Raw genomic sequence first — 17630 nt, 5'->3', positions numbered from 1 at the left:
TAAGCCATTTCAGACTTGTCTTTTCTCATGACAATTCTGAGAAAAGAGAGCAAGCATTTAAGCAGATAACACCAATTGCTAGTAGAATATGCTAATGTCATCTTATAATGCCAACCGTAATAATTTAGTTTCTCATACAGTCAATTTCTGTTCAGCGTTGTGTCCGAATGTATATAATAAACAGCCACAGGGAAGCTGGGGAAACAATCTGAATGCAGTTTTTAAATCTTCCTGTATTATTTTTTCCTAAAAGTTGACTTTGGTATTAGCAGGCTAGCAGCACTGCATACAAATCGGACGTTAGCATTAGGTGCATCTCCAGTTTTAAGTGCACAGATTGAACAGCTTGTGCTTTATTTTTGGGCTCTGACTTTAGAAATCTGTTGAAAGAAGGCAGGACTCTGCTGGCTCATGGAAACACTGGCAGGTTAAAGCATGGGAGCGGGTTTTATCCCATGTTGTTACCACACACCGACTAGCTAAGCTACAGCTACTGGCACCACTCCACCACACACACTACAACTACAACTTAGAGATGAGGGGAATGAGGGTGTGAATCACATCTCTACAGGTCGATTTCCTCCTGGAATTATAAAACCACCCTCCAACTTAGAGTGATAAGTAAAATAACGGTGGTCCGCTTTCCCAGGGCGGCTAACTACTCGCCAAGTCGTCGCTTGGGCCGCGGGTCAGATGCCGTCACTCTGGGGAGCCGGGGGTAAAACGGAGGAGTCAACACCATAAATAACAGAAACAAACAAAAAAAAGAGGGGGAAAAAAAGCAGCCGTTAATGGAGAGAGAAATCTTTTGGTGAGTGAACTTGAGAATGAAATGAGTAGCTACTGCTGCGATGAGAGACACACAACAGGCATCGTAACTGCAAACAGACAGAGGAGGGTCATCTCTGATTGGTCAGAAACCTAAAGGCACTAAATGATTTCTGCAGTTTAGCCCAAAAATATCCACACCCACAGACGGATGTTTTACTTTTAAATCTAAGGTGAATGTTTAGTTTGCTGATGGCTTCGATTTGGCTTCCAGAGGCAAGTGACAACAGCAAAGCAGAATTTAATCACAAATCTGTCATCGATTGCAAAAGTAGTGTCATTTTGAACATATTCTTCATTAACATGTTTTTCTATAAGAACAACACGTTACCCCCGTTTTACTGGTTTTTGTCACTTGTTTGGAACCAGCCAGATAAAGCCGGTTTGCCAAACAAAAAATCCACTTCAGTTTAAGTGTGAATAATTTTGGACAAAGTGACTGAACATCTGTGAAAATGCGGAAAATGAGGAACGATTTGTTGAGGTGCTAGCATGAAGCGGCTGAGAGAGCACTAAGCAGAACTACAGCTGGTACAGATGCAGTTTAATGGGATGAGCTGCACTATGGGATTTTACAGAGCCCCTTTCAGACATGCAAACCTCTGTGGTAGCACCTTCATTTAAGAGCTTATAGACGTTCAATGCTGAGGTTCTAGATCTCTGATTTCAGCAGAACAATGTCTTCAAGACCTACATTTGTCGTCTCTTTGTCAAAGCTAAGATCTTGATTGCATATTGTTAAGTATGATTAAAATATTGTAAAATCAAGGTATAACTAGTTGTGCACAGCTCACAAAACTATATTATGTGTTGAACATGTAAAAAGTCTGGATTTTTCCACATTTTTACAGGTTTTCATAGTGAAAAAGAGACTTGGCTACAACAATACGCCGAGAGCAGCTGAAACAGCCGTCATTAAATTTTAAAACGATCGAAGCACTGATAAGATCATGAGGCAGACCAGAAGAGTTTTCTCCTCATGCAACCTATTAAAACGGCACAGAAATATGATGCAAAATAAATGATCAACAAGTCGTATGAAAACAGAGAGAAAACTTGCTAGCATTAGCCTAGCAAGCTGTTCCATAAGAAAACATTGTAAAAAAGGAGTTTACTGAAGACAGAAGCTGTGCTTCCATTACAAATGTGCACAAATCTTTGCCTGTATCCTGCCAACACAATTTTGCCATTATGGTTTTTCCATTTAGTAAGACATTAAGTTAAAATGTTGGAGGTATTTTTTAGCTGGAGATGCATCTTTTGCTACAAATTATTAAGCATTCACAAAAGGAATGCTATGCTATTGCTATTTAAGGCAATAAAATGTTTTTTTTTTTTAACTTAAAACATAACATTCTCATTTTGTATGCACTTCTAATATTGTATAAAATAAGCTGAAGTAGTTAAAAGAAAAATCTGCTGAATGTGCCAATTTTTCTTGTACGATTAATCGACAAATCACAAAAATAATGGGCAGAATAATCAATCACTAAAATAATCAGTTGCAGCCATAAAAGTTTGTTTAGGAATTTGACAAACTAAGCAGCGCGGTTCCAACAAACAGGAGAGGAGGCTGGATAAGTGGCGCCACACCTACAGGAAGTTACAAAGACCGTGTCTGAAAGGGGCTCCTGCGTGATGGAGGTGACAGTTCCCACTCAGGTCCGCCATTACAGGACCAACAAAACTCCACAGAGGCTTTTTAACGTGTGATGGGCTCCAAAACTGCAACAGCTACAAGCGATGAAGATGGCAGCCAGAGGCCCGCTAACCGGGAGATGTTTCTTCATGAGTTTGAAGTCCACAACAAACCAAACCCACCAACAACAGAGTGTGTGAAATCAAGAGGAAAGAGAGAGGAGTCTTAATGTTAAGTCGGGAACTGTCAACAGTTTTCCACAGCACTTTCCATGCATCCCCTTCTAACAGTCGTGGCTCAAGAGACAGGTGTGACAGTGTGGGGGTGGGGGAAGTAAAGGGGCGGGGCTAGTCACCAGGGGCTGCGTCTGCTGCTTGAGCTCCTCCAGATGCTCTAATATATTCTTCTTTGTGATGATGCCCAACACATTCCTGAAACACACACCCGTTACTCGGTACACTGCCCACAACAACAAATAAAACAACAAAAAACAACAGCAGAGACACAAAAAGAACAAACAGCAGCAGCACAAATCATACAAATAAATAACAGAAACAAAATGAGGTAAAAGTAAAATGTAAACTGAAAATTACACAACTGAAAATTAAACAATAAACCACAAAAATGTGACTTTTCATTTGTGATAATGAAGTGTTAATAAATGGTGATGAATGGCAGTGATATTTTAGATTTTTCTGTCAATAAAACCAATAAGACCAAAACCAGCAGACTGATGTAAATCAATGAGTGGACAATAAAGGTTATTTCACAACAGAAGCCTGCTGTAAAACAGCAAGTATGCCGTTTTCTTTTGAACCATCTTTGATTTCTTTTAATTTTTTCCTCTTTAAAAAAATTAAATAAATAAACCTTGTAATTTGAGAAAATGGTAAATGGAGCCAATTCATTTCTATTTACATGCAATTTAGTTTTGCTCCTTTTATCTACCTAAAACGAATATCGTAACAAGGCTCAGCAAAGATGCATTTCATAAATTTTTATTCATAAAACATAAAATCCACACCTTAATTCCTACATAACTATGCACAACTTTGTGTTTATTTATCAAATTAAAACCCTTTCAACTTTGAGGTTACAATTTCACAAAGGGGTAAGAATACTTTGTCACTGTAAGAATTGAAAGACATGTTTGTTTTGGTCTTTTTCTAAAGAATTATTGACAATAAAAGTACAAAATATCACCAACTTATGATTAAAAACTAAAGTAAAATACTAAAAAAAAAATAACAGAAAAAAAAACTGCTGCTCTGTTCCTCTCATACAGTTATCACAGCAAACTCAGAGCTCATCTGATAAATGAACTATAATCAAGCACAACTTCTCCTTCCCACCAGCAGAGAGCGCTCTGCAAAACCAACTCCTTCAAAACGTGGACGATGATAAATAAAACGCTGGTGGTTCCGGTCGTTGAAAGAACAGCCAGAACATCCTTACATCTTGACCATGATGTTTTGGGTTGTTTTTTTTTTTTAATTCCTGTTGCACAGCAACAAGTTTCACTAACTCTTTAGTCCCAAAACGTCACCTGTTGTGTTTGTGCAGTTAGTTTTTAGTCAGCAGCTCGAGGATTTTGCCTGTTACTGCTCAGTGAGGGGATTAAGGGAGTGCAGCACAGCAGTTAGGCCGAGCCATGCAGAACCTCAGAGGCCATGCAGCACCAGGCAGTGAGTACATGTGCTTCATGGGACACAGCGCCAAACCCTGACTGGTTAAGCAATCCTCCAGGCAGTGGGAGGGAGCGTGGGATGGGGAGACCCCCCCCCCCCTTGCTCTTCGCCAGCTGTGTCCTACTTACCCGTTGTGAGTGACCAGACACTGCCTGAGCCCCAGCTTCCTGAAAATGTCCACCACGATCTCCATCGGGGTGTGGTCGGTGACGGTGAAGGGGCTCATGTCCAGGATGGAGCGCAGCTTGAGGGGCCGGGGGCTGTCGGCTGGCAGGGTGGGTGCATGCTGGGTGAAGTACACCCGCGAGTTCAACATGATGCCCTCCTGCTTGCGGCGAGCGTTTTCTGTCGGGATGAAAGAAAAATAGATTTAGAGCTTCATGTTTTGTCCCAGTTTGGTTATTCAGAGTTTCTTCAGGTTCTCACCTAATCAAATTTAAGACTTTTAAAGACCATTTTGAATTAAATTTAAAGACCTGGACCACGACGGAAAAATATAATAGAAAATCTCATATTTCAGTACTTATATAGATTCTCGGCTGTATAATAGGCAAGTCTGGTGCCACTGTGTTTAAGATGGCAATAAATTTGGACTTAAACCATGATAGACCCAAGCTGGCTAGCTAGTAAGGGTATATTAGCAGCTAGTTAGCGGTAGCATGAACAGAATGTCAAAGATGACAGCAAAGTCTCGAGACAAAAAAAAAAATATTTCCTTAAATAGTCCTGCTGCAGCAAAATTCAAGACCTGGATATAAGGTATTTAAGAGCAACTTACATTTTTTAAAATTAATTTAGGACATTTTGAGGCGTCAATTTATATACATCAATTTCAGACTTTTTAAGGATGCACAAACACCCTGTTATTTAACATTTTAACAACATTTTCTTTAACTTATGATCTTCTTCTGTGGTTTTACCTATAGCAATAGTGATGTCCCTGCGCAGAGCGAAGCCCACCAGTCTCTGCGACTCCTTGGACACGATCACTGGGAAACCATTATAACTGGTTTCATTGATGACGCCCTGCAGCTCCTCGACCGTCAGGTCGTCCTGCGTCAGCACCGCCAGCGGCGGGTCGCTGCTCCGGGGCCTCATCACGTCTCTGGCCAGCGTGGTGTGCGTGAACTCCTCCTTGGCATCCAGGAAGGGGTATCCGTTCAGACGGATGTGGGCCTCGTAGATTCCCTCGCGGCCGAATGCGTCGCCCACCCATTTGCTGGTCATGACGGCGGCCATGAGGGGGACGATGTACTCCAGGCCGCCGGTCAGTTCGAAGACGATGACCACCAGGGAGACAGTCATACGGGTCACGCCACCTACGGGGCAGAGGACGCACGTTTAAAAGCCAAATCTAATCGGAATACGACAGAATATAACTTTCACTGTGACTTAAACTCTCATTAAGCTGCTTTTAGACTGAGTTTATAATGTGGCAAAATATAAAGAAACCCAAGTTTTATTAATAATTTTCCAACACTATGTAATTATGCACAAGAGTGGAGTTGGGCTGCATTCACACAGCAGGTTTTTTTTGCATAGTTGTTCATACTACTGACTGATGCGACAGCTTTTAGATTTCTGTGTGAACGGTTTTGGACCCCAAAGCCACGTCCCACAGCAGCACCTTATAATAACGGATGCTGCCGTCTACGGAGCGACTTTAAAGTTTATCCAACACAAGGGAGAACCAGCAGCGATTAAATGGTGATAGGATCCACTTCATTGGAACACATTTCATTCATAATGTCATAATTCAGATTTTTTTTTTTCAGCCATTGTTTACGTCTGGTACGGCTTCTTCTGGCGTAAAATGATGATGCATATCAATGACGTAAAAGTCAGAGTAAATGGGACACGACTGGACCTACTGCAAACACTTTGGAAAAAATTGGATATGTATCCAATCTAGTTCCAAATATAGAAGTGGCACATATCTGATTTTTTTAGAGGTTGAAAATATCGGAATTGCGTCGTTCAGACTGAAGAGTCGGATATGGGACGCATGTGGGCAGAAATATCCAATTTGCATTCACCTGCTGTGTGAACGCAGCCTTAGATAACTTAAACCATCTCTAATACATAAAACTTAAAGGAATCTTTCCTTAGTAATATTAACTTTAAAGAAAAAAAGGCGGTCTAAATCTGGCAGTGGTCCACCGACGTACTCTTGGGTTACCCACCCAAACACGCTGCGGCCCCCACCATGGCGTAGAGGCCCGGAGTGATGCAGTCGGCTCCGACCTCGCACCACTCTTTGAACAGGAACCAGTCGTGGTGGTAATACGCCAGCTGCTCCATGGCGATGCCGACAATTCGCCCTGCGATTGCTCCAATGGCCATGCTGGGGATGAACAAGCCCGACGGTACCTAAAGAACGAGACCCAGCGAGGGGGTTCAGGTGACGTTACAGGTTCAGGCCGGAAAAAACATTGACTTCCTGTAGGGAAAACATCCTGCAGTGGATCACCTTCAGTCCAAATGTGAATATAGTCATGATGATTTTAAAGATGAGCGCCAGGCAGAGCTGCCACATGGCTGAGTAGACGCCCGGCTCCGCTGGCTGGTTTGGGTCGTCCGTGTAAGCGGTGCTGCCGTTCATCTGGCTGCGGTACTGGCACAGCTGGGAGGATTCCAGCGGGCCGCAGTCAGTGAACAGCTCTTTGATCAGCTCACTGGTGTTCTGACGGGTGTAGGGGTTGGGGAAAGCAACCACCGCTGTTATGGCGGCCACCAGGATCACCTCCAATACTGGGTACTTCCCTAAAGAGGGAGACAACAGCGTCAGAGTAGAAAACATATAATACTCTTCACACAGTCTGAAGTCTAAACTTTCTGAGTTTAGAGAAAAACTGGTTTGAGGTGACCTGTGGCATTTTAAGGCCGTTTTTAAAATTTTTTTAAATGGCCTTAAGACTACTGAAGGATGCATAGACACCATGTCAACACACCGAAGCGCGTGGACTTGCGTCTCCGGCACCAGGCGATGTTGGCTCGGATGAAGAAGGCGCCCCAGAGTCCTCCGAACACGCCCAGAAGGATGAAGGGGATAAGCTCAAAGAGGTACCAGGGAGTGTGGTACTCCACGTAGAACAGCACCAGGCGGCTGTTACCGAAGGGGTTGATGGAGCGCAGCACGAAGGCCGCCACCAGGGCGGCGAAGAAAGAGCGCCACAGGGTCTTCAGAGGAAAGTAGTAGCTCACCTGTGGGAAGAGAACCCAGTGTGGAGGGTTCAAGTTTGGCGTCGGGATTCAAAAGCAGAAAAAAACGACACTGAAGAGCTGACCTACCTCTTCCAAGCTGAACAGAACTCCTCCAATCGGTGCTCCGAAAGCTACAGAGACCCCAGCAGCCGACGCGGCCGACAGAACCTGAGAGAGTTGAACTCTAAGTTTCTACGCACCACAAGTCTGGAACAAACTACCAGAAAACTGCAAAGACGCTGAAACGCTGAGTTCCTTTAAATCAAACACCGAACGTCTGCTCCCTCACCTCTCGCTTCTTGGCCTCGTTCTTGCTGTACTTGGGGAAGAGGTAGGAGAAGATGTTCCCGCAGCAGCAGGCCACATGGACCAGGGGGCCCTCCTTCCCCAGGCTGAGCCCCGACGCCACCGCCAGCACCAGAGTGATGGTCTTAATCATCAGGGTCCACTTACCCAAGTAGCCCCGGATGATGAACCCACTCAGGATTGTCTTGATCTGTGTGCAGAAAAGAGCAGGATGGGAGAGGTGAAGCTGAACATTTTGGTTTTGCATTTCACTGCTACTTACTGTGGTAAACTTAATTAAAACAAACTCAAAAGAAAAACAACTAGTAAAAGAAAACTGTTATTTTAGAGTTTTCTGCAGGTTTCAGCAAGTCAAACTTAAGACGTCAAGACCTTTAATACCATCTTCAATGAAATTTAAGACCCCATAAGACAATAAACGTAAGGGATGGATGGGAGGACTTGCTGCTTTGTGCTTCTCACACTGCATACAGCTCTCTACAGCTTTGAGCCCCGTGGTCCCAACGTTAAAAGTTCTTTTGAACCCAGTCTTGTATGGGTTGGCAAAAAAAAAAAAAAAAAACGTCGTCCAGTCAACCGGCGATAAATTTTCACTTTCCCATGACATACGACAAAAAGCTAGCTTGCCAGCAAAGGTACACTAGCGGCTAGTTAGCGATAGCTGCAACTTCCTCAATTAACAGAAAAATCTAGCAAAAGGTCCTGCCACAACAAACTTAAGACTTGTGATTTACATATTTAAGACCAACTCACTTTAAAAAAAAATCTCTTAAAGCCTTATTTTAGACACACAAATTTATGACTTTTTAAGGACCCTAAATTATCACCCACACAAAACAGCCTAATGTGCGAAACACTAAGAGATGTGCTCATAAAAACCTCCCCAACTTGCTTCAACTTAAGAAAAGAAAAATAGGTAACTGTGTGAAATACAGCAGGGGAAAGTCTGAACCGTGTTTTCGTAAAGAGATTCAAACAGTTCTCCTCACCTCTGGGATTCCTGAGCCGCAGGCATACGGAGCAAAAACCTTGACCAGACAGACGGCCAGTAAGGCGAAGGACAGAGCCCAGTAGATGTACATGAAGTAGTTCATGATGTAAGAGCCGGGGCCCTGCAGCGAGAGGGGTCATGACCTGAAAACGCTTTCACCACATGCACACAATTGTACAGAAAAATAATCTCCACTTCTGGGTTCAAATCTCAGTGTGAAAAGTTTTTTTAATAGTTAAATATCCCAAAAACATCAAAAGCAGGTAACTGGCTTTAAAACTCCACTGTGATGGAGTGAATCTTCACATTTTTTGCTATGATAGCAAAGCTGAACTGAGCAAACACATACTGCTTATGGTGAGACTTTCAGCTGCTTCCATTCACTACTTGTAAAAATGGAATGCTATTTAAACGATATATTTGCCCTTTAAGACACATAAATTATACATTTTAGGTATAAAAGAAGACCGGTCCATCAGTCTACCTCAGCCTGTCCCAATATTAGTTCGGCCCAGCTCTTCCACTGAGGACACTTGTCCCTCTCAGCGAAGGTGGTCTCATTGGACGTCCAGCAGCACTGCTCATGGTTGAACCACATGGCGCTCAGACAAACGCCTTCCTTCAGGTCATTCATCCAATCAGCAGCAATGTCAATCAGGCCAGCCAAAGCACCTGGCGGAGGGACAGAGACCGGAAGGAGGAAGTCGGGAGAGAAGACGGAGGCAGGGAGGAGACAGAAAGCAGGACGAGGGGAAAAAATGAAAATAAAAAGAGGAATGACGAGAAAGTTAGTTTGCCTGTTTTTAATGCAGACACAGGCTACAAAAATGATCGGCGACTCAGAATGCTTCATCACAAAATCCTAAACCAAAGCAGACAGTCTTTGGTTTAACGTGACGTTGCATTAGATTTGGTGATTTTCTGAAACTGTTCCACAGTTTTAGCTGTTGATGAATACTACCACTAGTCCTTCAAGAAATAAAAACATTTCACCAGAGGATGCAGCGTTTGTACGCAAACTACTGGATAATTTTTCCACATTTTGTCATATTGCAGTCAGACTTCAATTCAATTTCATTGGGACTTTTGGTGGTTCACCAACAGAAAGTACAGTGTAAATATACAGTAAAAAGAAAACGACACATGGTTTTCAAAATCCTTTAAAGAAAAAAAATTCTCAAAACGTTTATGTTTAACCCCATTTACTCCTTGGATACCAGAATACAATCAAATTCAGCCCATTTCCTTCTGAAATCATGTAATAAAGGAGTAATCCCATGAATCCAGCCGTCATGTGAGCAACACCAAAAATCATCATGAGGAACAAGGAACACGAGTTTTAAAAAGAAGAAAAGAAGAAAAGAAGCAAACATCTCAAATTTCTGACTTGGAGGGGTGAATACAAATGAACGCCACACTTTTCAGATTTTTATTTGTCAAGCATTTGTTTTAAAACCATGCATCATTTTCTTTCGACTTTAAAATTGCGTTATTGTGCAGTCTTTAAAATTCAATCTTGAGGAACAAACAACCTGCCGCGACAAAATGTAATTCATATTTTTGAAAGGAGTTAGATGAAACGCTATCCAACACCAAATTAAACACAAATAAAGCAGACACATTTTTATTTTTCAGCAGCTGGATTGTTGTTTAAAGCAAAGACTGGCGGCAAGGTGTCCCCGTTTTTTTTTTTTTTTTTTTTTTTTTTTTTTGGCAAACAGTAAGTGGCTGGATTGTGTCTGGCGATGCTCTGCAGAACGCCAGTGAGAAGTGAGATCAGAAGATAAGGGGGGGAAAACGGCAGAGGGTGCCTCGGGCGGAGCATGTGAGAGTCACCAGCGCAGGAGATGCGGGCCGTCCGATTTGTCGTTCGGAGAGTTGGTTACCTGATGCCAAGCCGGTGAGCGTCACGACCAGCCACCCAGACCAGGCGTCGTACAGGCTCTTGGTGAACTCCCATGCCGACTCTTTCTTCTTGCTGTTGATCTGTGCAGACACAATGAGGCAAATCAAACCCAATTAAAAGGCATAAAGAACCGGAAAACAAACAAACAAACAAAAAAAAAAACACAGACTGATATGAAAGACTCCGGTCTGAAGCAGCTCTGTAATCTGCTGCAGGTTTTCTGGCCTGATTTCCACTGTTGATTTAATGAAGCGGTTTTACTACAGCACTTCCTGTACACCAGGCGCGACCGGGTCATAAAAAACAAAGTATTCAAATATCATTTAAAGTCTTATCAGCATCCAAACGTCCTGCAGTGAAGTATGCGTGGAGAGATTGCCAAGACAGCGAGTCAATATTTGAGCAAAAACAAAGAGGCAGGAGGAAGAACGGTGCGTTCATGAGAGGTTAGAGTAAGAAAGTGTTGATTTAAACTGGGGTGAAAGCAGAGATAACAAAAAAATCCCCACATAAAATCTAGACGATGAAGTGAATGTGTTTGTTTTGGTTGTTTTTGCAAGTTTTAGTAGAATTTGAGGCTTTTATTATGACATGCAGTATGTTACATTTTTTACACATTTTGTTATACTACACACAAATATGTCATTATGATCATTTGGATTTTTTTTGAGTGCTTGCAAATTTATTAAAGATAGAAGCTCCTCAAAAAAAAAAAAACAAAAAAAAAAACGGCTGCAGTTACAGCCCCAAATCTTTTTGAATAGGAAGCCCCGGTCTTAGCTCACCTGTCCTTTACACAACACATTTGAACTTTTTAGGATGTTGCAGAAATGTTGCATTTCCATTTTTTTTTGTTTTTTTGTTTTGTTTTTTGCAACAGTTTGGCCATGTTTAAAAAGTAACTTCATTTGACATTTTAACCCACAATATCATGTCCTCATTTTGATCCGGGCTTTGTAAAGTGGAAATAAATCATCTCTCATGTTTTCCACTTTGTACAGAACCGGTTGGATCTTCTTGAATGTTCTCCGTCTTTATGAAAACGTCTTTTTTTTTACGCGTTCCTCTCGGTGTCCTCACCTTCCTGTGTCTCTCGCGGTCCTTGCACTTCTCGCGCACCCAGTCGATGGTGTGGAAGTCGTCGTACGTTCCCACTCCTGGAATGGGCTCCTCCAGGAAGTCCAACAGATGGGTGGTACTGCTGGCTGCCCCGCCCCCATTAGACATGGCGTAGTTAGAGCCTGCAGAACAACGAAAACAAAAAAAACACAGGGAATAAGAGTTTGTACTAATCCTCATGGCAGTTTCTGTTTGGTTCAGTGGGAAACATTAACACATTAATTGAAAAAAACCTTTCAAAAAAAAAAATAATTATACAGTTTTAAGGCTTTTAAATGAACAATTGCAATTTATTGCATCGATAATAAAAATCCTATATTAAATGTCCACCCCTACAGAATTAAATCATTTCAGTTTCATGTCTTTGCAACGCAGAGAATCAGACATAACTTTCACAAATCCTGACTGAAAAGCCGTCTTGTTGCATTTGACCGCCTAGTTCTGAAGACGCCAAGTATTCATGAGCCACACAAAGACGACGTTGTGTGTTTTACTGAAGGGAGACAACAAAGACGAAGCGAGGCATGTAGCAGGGATTCAACTCGTTTCTCCTGTTTTCAGTGACATCAGCCCCATTCTCATAAATACGGGCGTCCAAGTTCTGATGCGTGACTTTTAAATTTACAGGATGTCGGCCCATTCTTAAAAGGTCTTAAATCCTAAATTTAAAGCCTTAAATTTAGGGTGGGGGGGGTGGGGGGGCAAGGCGGCCCTAAATAAGTCAATCATATCTTAAATTTTGACGTGGCAAGAACATTTTATCTCGTATATTGGATCTAGTTCATTTTTCTGGTGAGATTTTTCTATCAGACAAATATCTGAGTCACCCGCACACATCTTCGCTGCGTTCTGGGACTCAAGATGGTTCAGGCTACTGCTAACTAGCTGCTAACATACCCTTGCTAGCTAGCTAGCTTTTTGCGTCTATCTGGTACAAGTGTAAACTTTCACTTACATTTGGCAGGTTGACATTGACTCACGCACACAAGGTCAGAGGCATATTGTACAAAAAAAGCTTGATATACACAACGCGAATTTCTTTTGTTCATTTCTGTTGTGATACAGGCCTTGAATGTCATTCATAATTGTCTTTAAAAGCCTTAAATCTGAACCCTGACGTAAAGGAGACTAAAACGAACACGGAGTAACGTGATCTTTGAGGTGCGAGATCCAATAAATATGAAATGAACCGATTCATTGAAAAACCTCCTACTGCAGCCGTTTCTTTCATGAGATTCAAAATAAAATCCAATGACATCAATTACCCTTAGAAGTCACTCAATTAGCAAACTGAGTTGAGCTGTGTGTAACTCAACCTCAGCAGAAAGGAAACTGTGCTATGAATACCTCAGAGTGTTATTGGAGAACAAACACAAAGACTTTTTCAGCAGGACAACTATGAGTCGGCTTCGCAAATCTTAAGCGCAAGAAAATCACTGCTACAGAAGCTGATAGAAAAAAAAACTGCAGTGTGGAACGGTTTATATCAAAGCATATTTGTGGTGCTGAAGTGGCCCAGTCAAAGTCCAGACCTGAACCCAACTGAGAATCTGCTGCACAGCTGTGATCAGAGACGGTCTGCATCCAATAAAAAAAATCACATCAGTCATCATGGATGTATTGTGAGAAAGGGCGAAGAAATAGAAGGGGTATTCCTCTTATTAGGCATTCCTGCAGTTTTATCAGGGTAATTACCATCAGAGATATGTTTGTTCATAGCCTTTAATCCCCCCCAATCCGCACTAAACTTAAAAACAAACATAAGCGATTTGAACAAGAGTCATAAAAGTGGCCATAAAGCAGCATCAGAGCAACATGATTCACGGTAATAGGGTGATAGACACGCCACCAACAACGCTCGACTATTCTTCTGCTTCAAAATCGTCCCCGATTTGTATCCTGAGACCAGAAATGAACAGTTATTGGAGAGAAAGTGCATGGAAGTGTCCTGAGCTGCATTTCTGATTTAAAAAAAGGAGGAGAAAACCAAGAATGAAATTAGGATTTTCTGAATTTTGACTTTAAAATATGTACAGAAAATTGGACTGTGTGTCCAATTTTCTGTATAAAAATTTATACAATTTTCCTCTATAAAGTTCTTCTCGAGGAAGAACTTTATAGAGGGAGGGAAAATCTGGGACCTTATATGGAAGAGTATCATCTCTGAGGACTTGGTCGTTGTAGTTTTAAAGTGAAATGAGGTCAACTTCGGGATTAACGCAAACATTTTCACATTAAAGTTTCTCATTTCAAAAGAAACCCGTGTGTGGGAGAGGAGAGGAGAGCGGAGACGATTAGCATCATATTGTTGACGCAACGGTGAAATTATACGGAGTTTAGATTTACTCTGGGAATCTGCACCTGTAAATAAACCTTCTGTACCCAAAACAAGCGACACAGTGGTGTGATATTCTCAGTCCATCAGCAGATTGAAGCTGGTGCTACTACACAGTGATGATCAGGTTTCCTTTGACTCATCATTCAATGTACAGCAGAGTGTTTAGAGGAGTGACTCAAAATATCACAAGTTTAAAAAAAAAAGATACTATCGAGTTCTTATTCTGGAGCAGAGTGCAATTTAAAGTTATTAATCTGAACAAAAACACTTATTAACTCTCAGATTTAATAAAAGAACTAAATTATAATCTGTGTTGTATCCTAGAAGTGTTTGTATATATAAGGAGAATATTCACAGGTTTGTTTATGTAACATTATGTTGTTGTTTTTCTTGTTAAAATGATCTGATGGGCGAATAAGGATTAAATATAATAGTTTATGATTTTAATAAAAGGACAACCTGCTGTATGAATTTTCCAACAAGTAGAAACAACGAGAAACGATAAAATGAATAGCGCTGAACAGGACTCACTTTACAGTGTCCATCAGCAATCCTAATGAAACTCCTGCAATAACAATTCATATTCATGTCCACTCTATTGGAGCTTCACAAATCTCCGTTGATCCTGGAATATGCGAGTATCGCTCAATAAAAAGACGACAAGAATGAACTGATTTCCACTGGATTCTGTATTGTTGGATTATAACTGACACCTTAAAATGATTTCTGTGTAAAACTCCATATTTTTCTTCACTTTTGCTGCACCAGGATGGAAAATTACACCCATCTAAGGAATAAAAAAAATGACCAAAAATACAATATAACAATTTGATACAACAAACTGGGTTGTTTAGAGACCGTGAGCGAAACAGTTTTACGGTTCGAAAAACCACTTTAAAGCAAAAATGACATTTTCTAGTCAAAGAAAAGCCGTCCAAGGGCCGAGATAAATCAGACAAGCTGCTTATGATGATGCTGCACTAACATAAGGCTGAACGAGGAACGTAGTGGTGACGACATGGAAAACAGAGATTGAAGGGGACGGCATCCGCATGTCGTATGCTTTCTACGCTCCAGCAAACACCCAGGCAAAAGGCAGAAACACACACGCAATAATAAGGTTTCAGTTTCTTCCCCGTGTGCAGCAGCAGAGTGACGCTGCAGATTCTGCCTAACAACTGATACGCCGCGTCAGTGAACACAGGGGTTTGCCGACTGTCAATGCCACTTCTCGAAAACGACCGACTGAATGTTGAACGCCAACTGGATTACTAATGTCTAATAAGCGTTGTTGATGTTTCTGTAGCTAAATTGCGGAGGCCTTTCCACCGTCGTGGAGTAAATCAGCTCAGGGAGGTTTTGCAGGCAGCCGGTTAAGACGCTCTGTATCAGCAGGACTGAAGCAGAGCGAGCCTGCCCAGCTGTCATGTGATCGTGGACTGACCCCGACAACCCGACTGAGCCCCAACGAGCCCCCGCTGCCGACCGGCGCCGGCCGGCTCTGCAGAGGAGGACGGGACAGTCGCTGGAGGTTCTGTCTCCATCTCAAAGATACTAAATTATACTTCATCTTTAACCAGATCTTTAATAATCAGGCTTTTCTGACGGACATTTCCAGTTTGCTTTCAAACCTATCAAATCAAATTGGTAAAATAAGTAATGAATACATCACAAATTTTCATAGCAACCATATTTCTAAAGGTGCAATCGACATGAAATTTTCACCAGGTGTTGGTAGCAACAGAGAAACCCCCCCCCCGAAACAAATAAGCTCAGAAATTAAGTTGCGTGTAATAATGTGAAACGACGGGGGAAAAGTACTGAACACAAGCAGAAAGGGAGGTGGAAAAAAGGCATGGAAAGAACAAGAAACCAGCTGAAATCCATCAGGAAACCATCCTGCCTCTCGTCACTACAAACAAATCACCAGCTGGTTCAGTCCAAACTGATGGTCTAAACAATAGTATGTAATTTCTACGGTGTCACGTCAGAAAGCAAAAAAAAAAAAAAGAAAAGAAAAAAAAAGAAAAAACATCTCTCAACCTTATTGTTCCAAAACAATTACTCATTTTACCCGCTATAAGAAAGCAAATGCAGCCATTTTTAAATCAATACGAGATCAAGGATTTAAGCCAGCAAGTTTGATGCAATTAGTGACTGGGAACAAAAAAAGTAATAAGATTTTGAGTATTCGCCCTGCTGCTCACTGACTGGAGATGGTGAAGGGATCACTGATTTTGATCTTTGGCCGATTGATTGGTGCAGATCGATCCTTACCCGTCTTTTCCTGTGGATTTACCACATGGAGACGGGGTGAAGCAGATCTGAGAGGGCGTTCTTGAATAAAGAAATATTACTGAGCGTGAATTCGAGGAACTACATCTGGCGTTTACCAATGATGTACTGTCCACAAATCAAGAAAAGGCCAAAAACTTGGAGGCCAACAACCCCAGAATGACTAAATTACTACAGTTCTGTTTGGCAAAAACCCGACTGAAACTGATTTATTTGCACTGCAGTCTCTGGTGATTTCACTAAAAGGGCAGTAGCAAATAGACAATTTATCTAAGTGAATAGAGAAATAAGACAGAGATATGTTATTGTGTCCTTAACTCTAGGAGTGTTTTGTCTTTGCTCGCTCACTGTGATAATCTATCAGGGCTCAGAGGAACAAAACCTCCCTAAAGGCCACGTATGAAGACCAAGATAAAGCTCCAGGCCTGAAAATGTCACGTTGCCAACCAGAAAACCGACAGCCTGATCCAGCAGAACCAGTTCCATGCGGTAACACAATGAAACCAGCCAACAGGTGCTCCCTACGTACTGCATGTCTTCATACGGCAACATTAAATCAACACATTGAGGCTTGGCATGTCCTTCCCTACAGATAAACATCTGTAGGTGTTCTGCAAACAGGCCGACGCTCTCATGCGAAATCAGCTCCTCCTTTATCTCGTCATCTTTTGAACACACACTCACTCACTCACACACACGGCCGGTCAATAATCAACAGAGTCCTGAACGTTGACAGGAGCTGTATTCATAAAAAAAGACGTTTGGTTTTTACGCCCCAACGTTTGCGGCTGCTGAACCTGCGCTGCGTCCGTCTCCCGTACGGATCCACGCATTCCCTGAGAGGAAGGGGGAGGATGCCGGCCTCTGTTGTGGTAGAGGCGCGAGGAAACTATGGAATCGGAGAAGACGTGGCGTACCTCTTCTAGGGATCTCCTGCAGGGGAATGGTGTCCCCTCCCCCGTCGTAGGGCAGATAGGGGTCGGCCGCCGCGTCCTCCTCCTCCATAACGACGCTCAGAAAGAAGCTAGGCTAAAAGCGAACTGGGCTTCAGTGGGACTCCTCTCGCTGCTGCAGCCATGTTTACCAAGGGAAGACAAGCGGGGCTGTGTGACGCTGAGAGCGCGCGCGCTGTGTGTGTGTGTGAGTGTGTGAGCGATAGAGAGGGGAGAGAAATGTGTGTGGCGACGCACGGTCCCGTCTTTCCCTCCCCTCCCTTTTCTTTCTATCTCGCTCTCCACTGCAGCAGCTGACTGTGAGGGCTGATGATGTCATCACACACACACACACACACACACACACACACACACACACAGACA

General features: G+C 42.4%; 1 protein-coding gene across 8 annotated transcripts in view; it reads right to left on the bottom strand.

The window, feature by feature from the left end:
• Positions 1–17630, bottom strand: part of clcn3 (chloride channel 3) — a 44957-nt gene that overhangs the window by 12861 nt on the left and 14466 nt on the right. For 3 of the 8 annotated variants that reach the window (XR_001424778.1, XM_015030805.1, XM_015030808.1), the window contains 12 exons: positions 11643–11803; positions 10543–10642; positions 9141–9328; positions 8655–8777; positions 7649–7855; positions 7447–7527; positions 7107–7359; positions 6626–6918; positions 6339–6525; positions 5076–5474; positions 4284–4500; positions 2823–2898 (listed from right to left, as the gene is read on the bottom strand). Coding sequence is in view for 7 of the 8 variants with exons in the window: in XM_015030805.1 (XP_014886291.1) it covers positions 2823–2898; positions 4284–4500; positions 5076–5474; positions 6339–6525; positions 6626–6918; positions 7107–7359; positions 7447–7527; positions 7649–7855; positions 8655–8777; positions 9141–9328; positions 10543–10642; positions 11643–11803 (2285 nt within the window). In the remaining variant the exon portion in view is untranslated. Of the gene's footprint in view, positions 1–666; positions 705–2822; positions 2899–4283; positions 4501–5075; positions 5475–6338; positions 6526–6625; positions 6919–7106; positions 7360–7446; positions 7528–7648; positions 7856–8654; positions 8778–9140; positions 9329–10542; positions 10643–11642; positions 11804–17231; positions 17594–17630 lie in introns of those variants that run through there. The other 5 variants (XM_015030810.1, XM_015030806.1, XM_015030807.1 and 2 more) reach the window with 5 other exon arrangements.

This window comes from Poecilia latipinna, unplaced genomic scaffold, assembly GCF_001443285.1.
Source record: "Poecilia latipinna isolate Pla-1442-1.1 unplaced genomic scaffold, P_latipinna-1.0 Scaffold193, whole genome shotgun sequence".
Taxonomy (NCBI): domain Eukaryota; kingdom Metazoa; phylum Chordata; class Actinopteri; order Cyprinodontiformes; family Poeciliidae; genus Poecilia; species Poecilia latipinna.
Note: the sequence above shows the minus strand (reverse complement) of the source record. Positions and strands in the feature narration are given on the sequence as shown.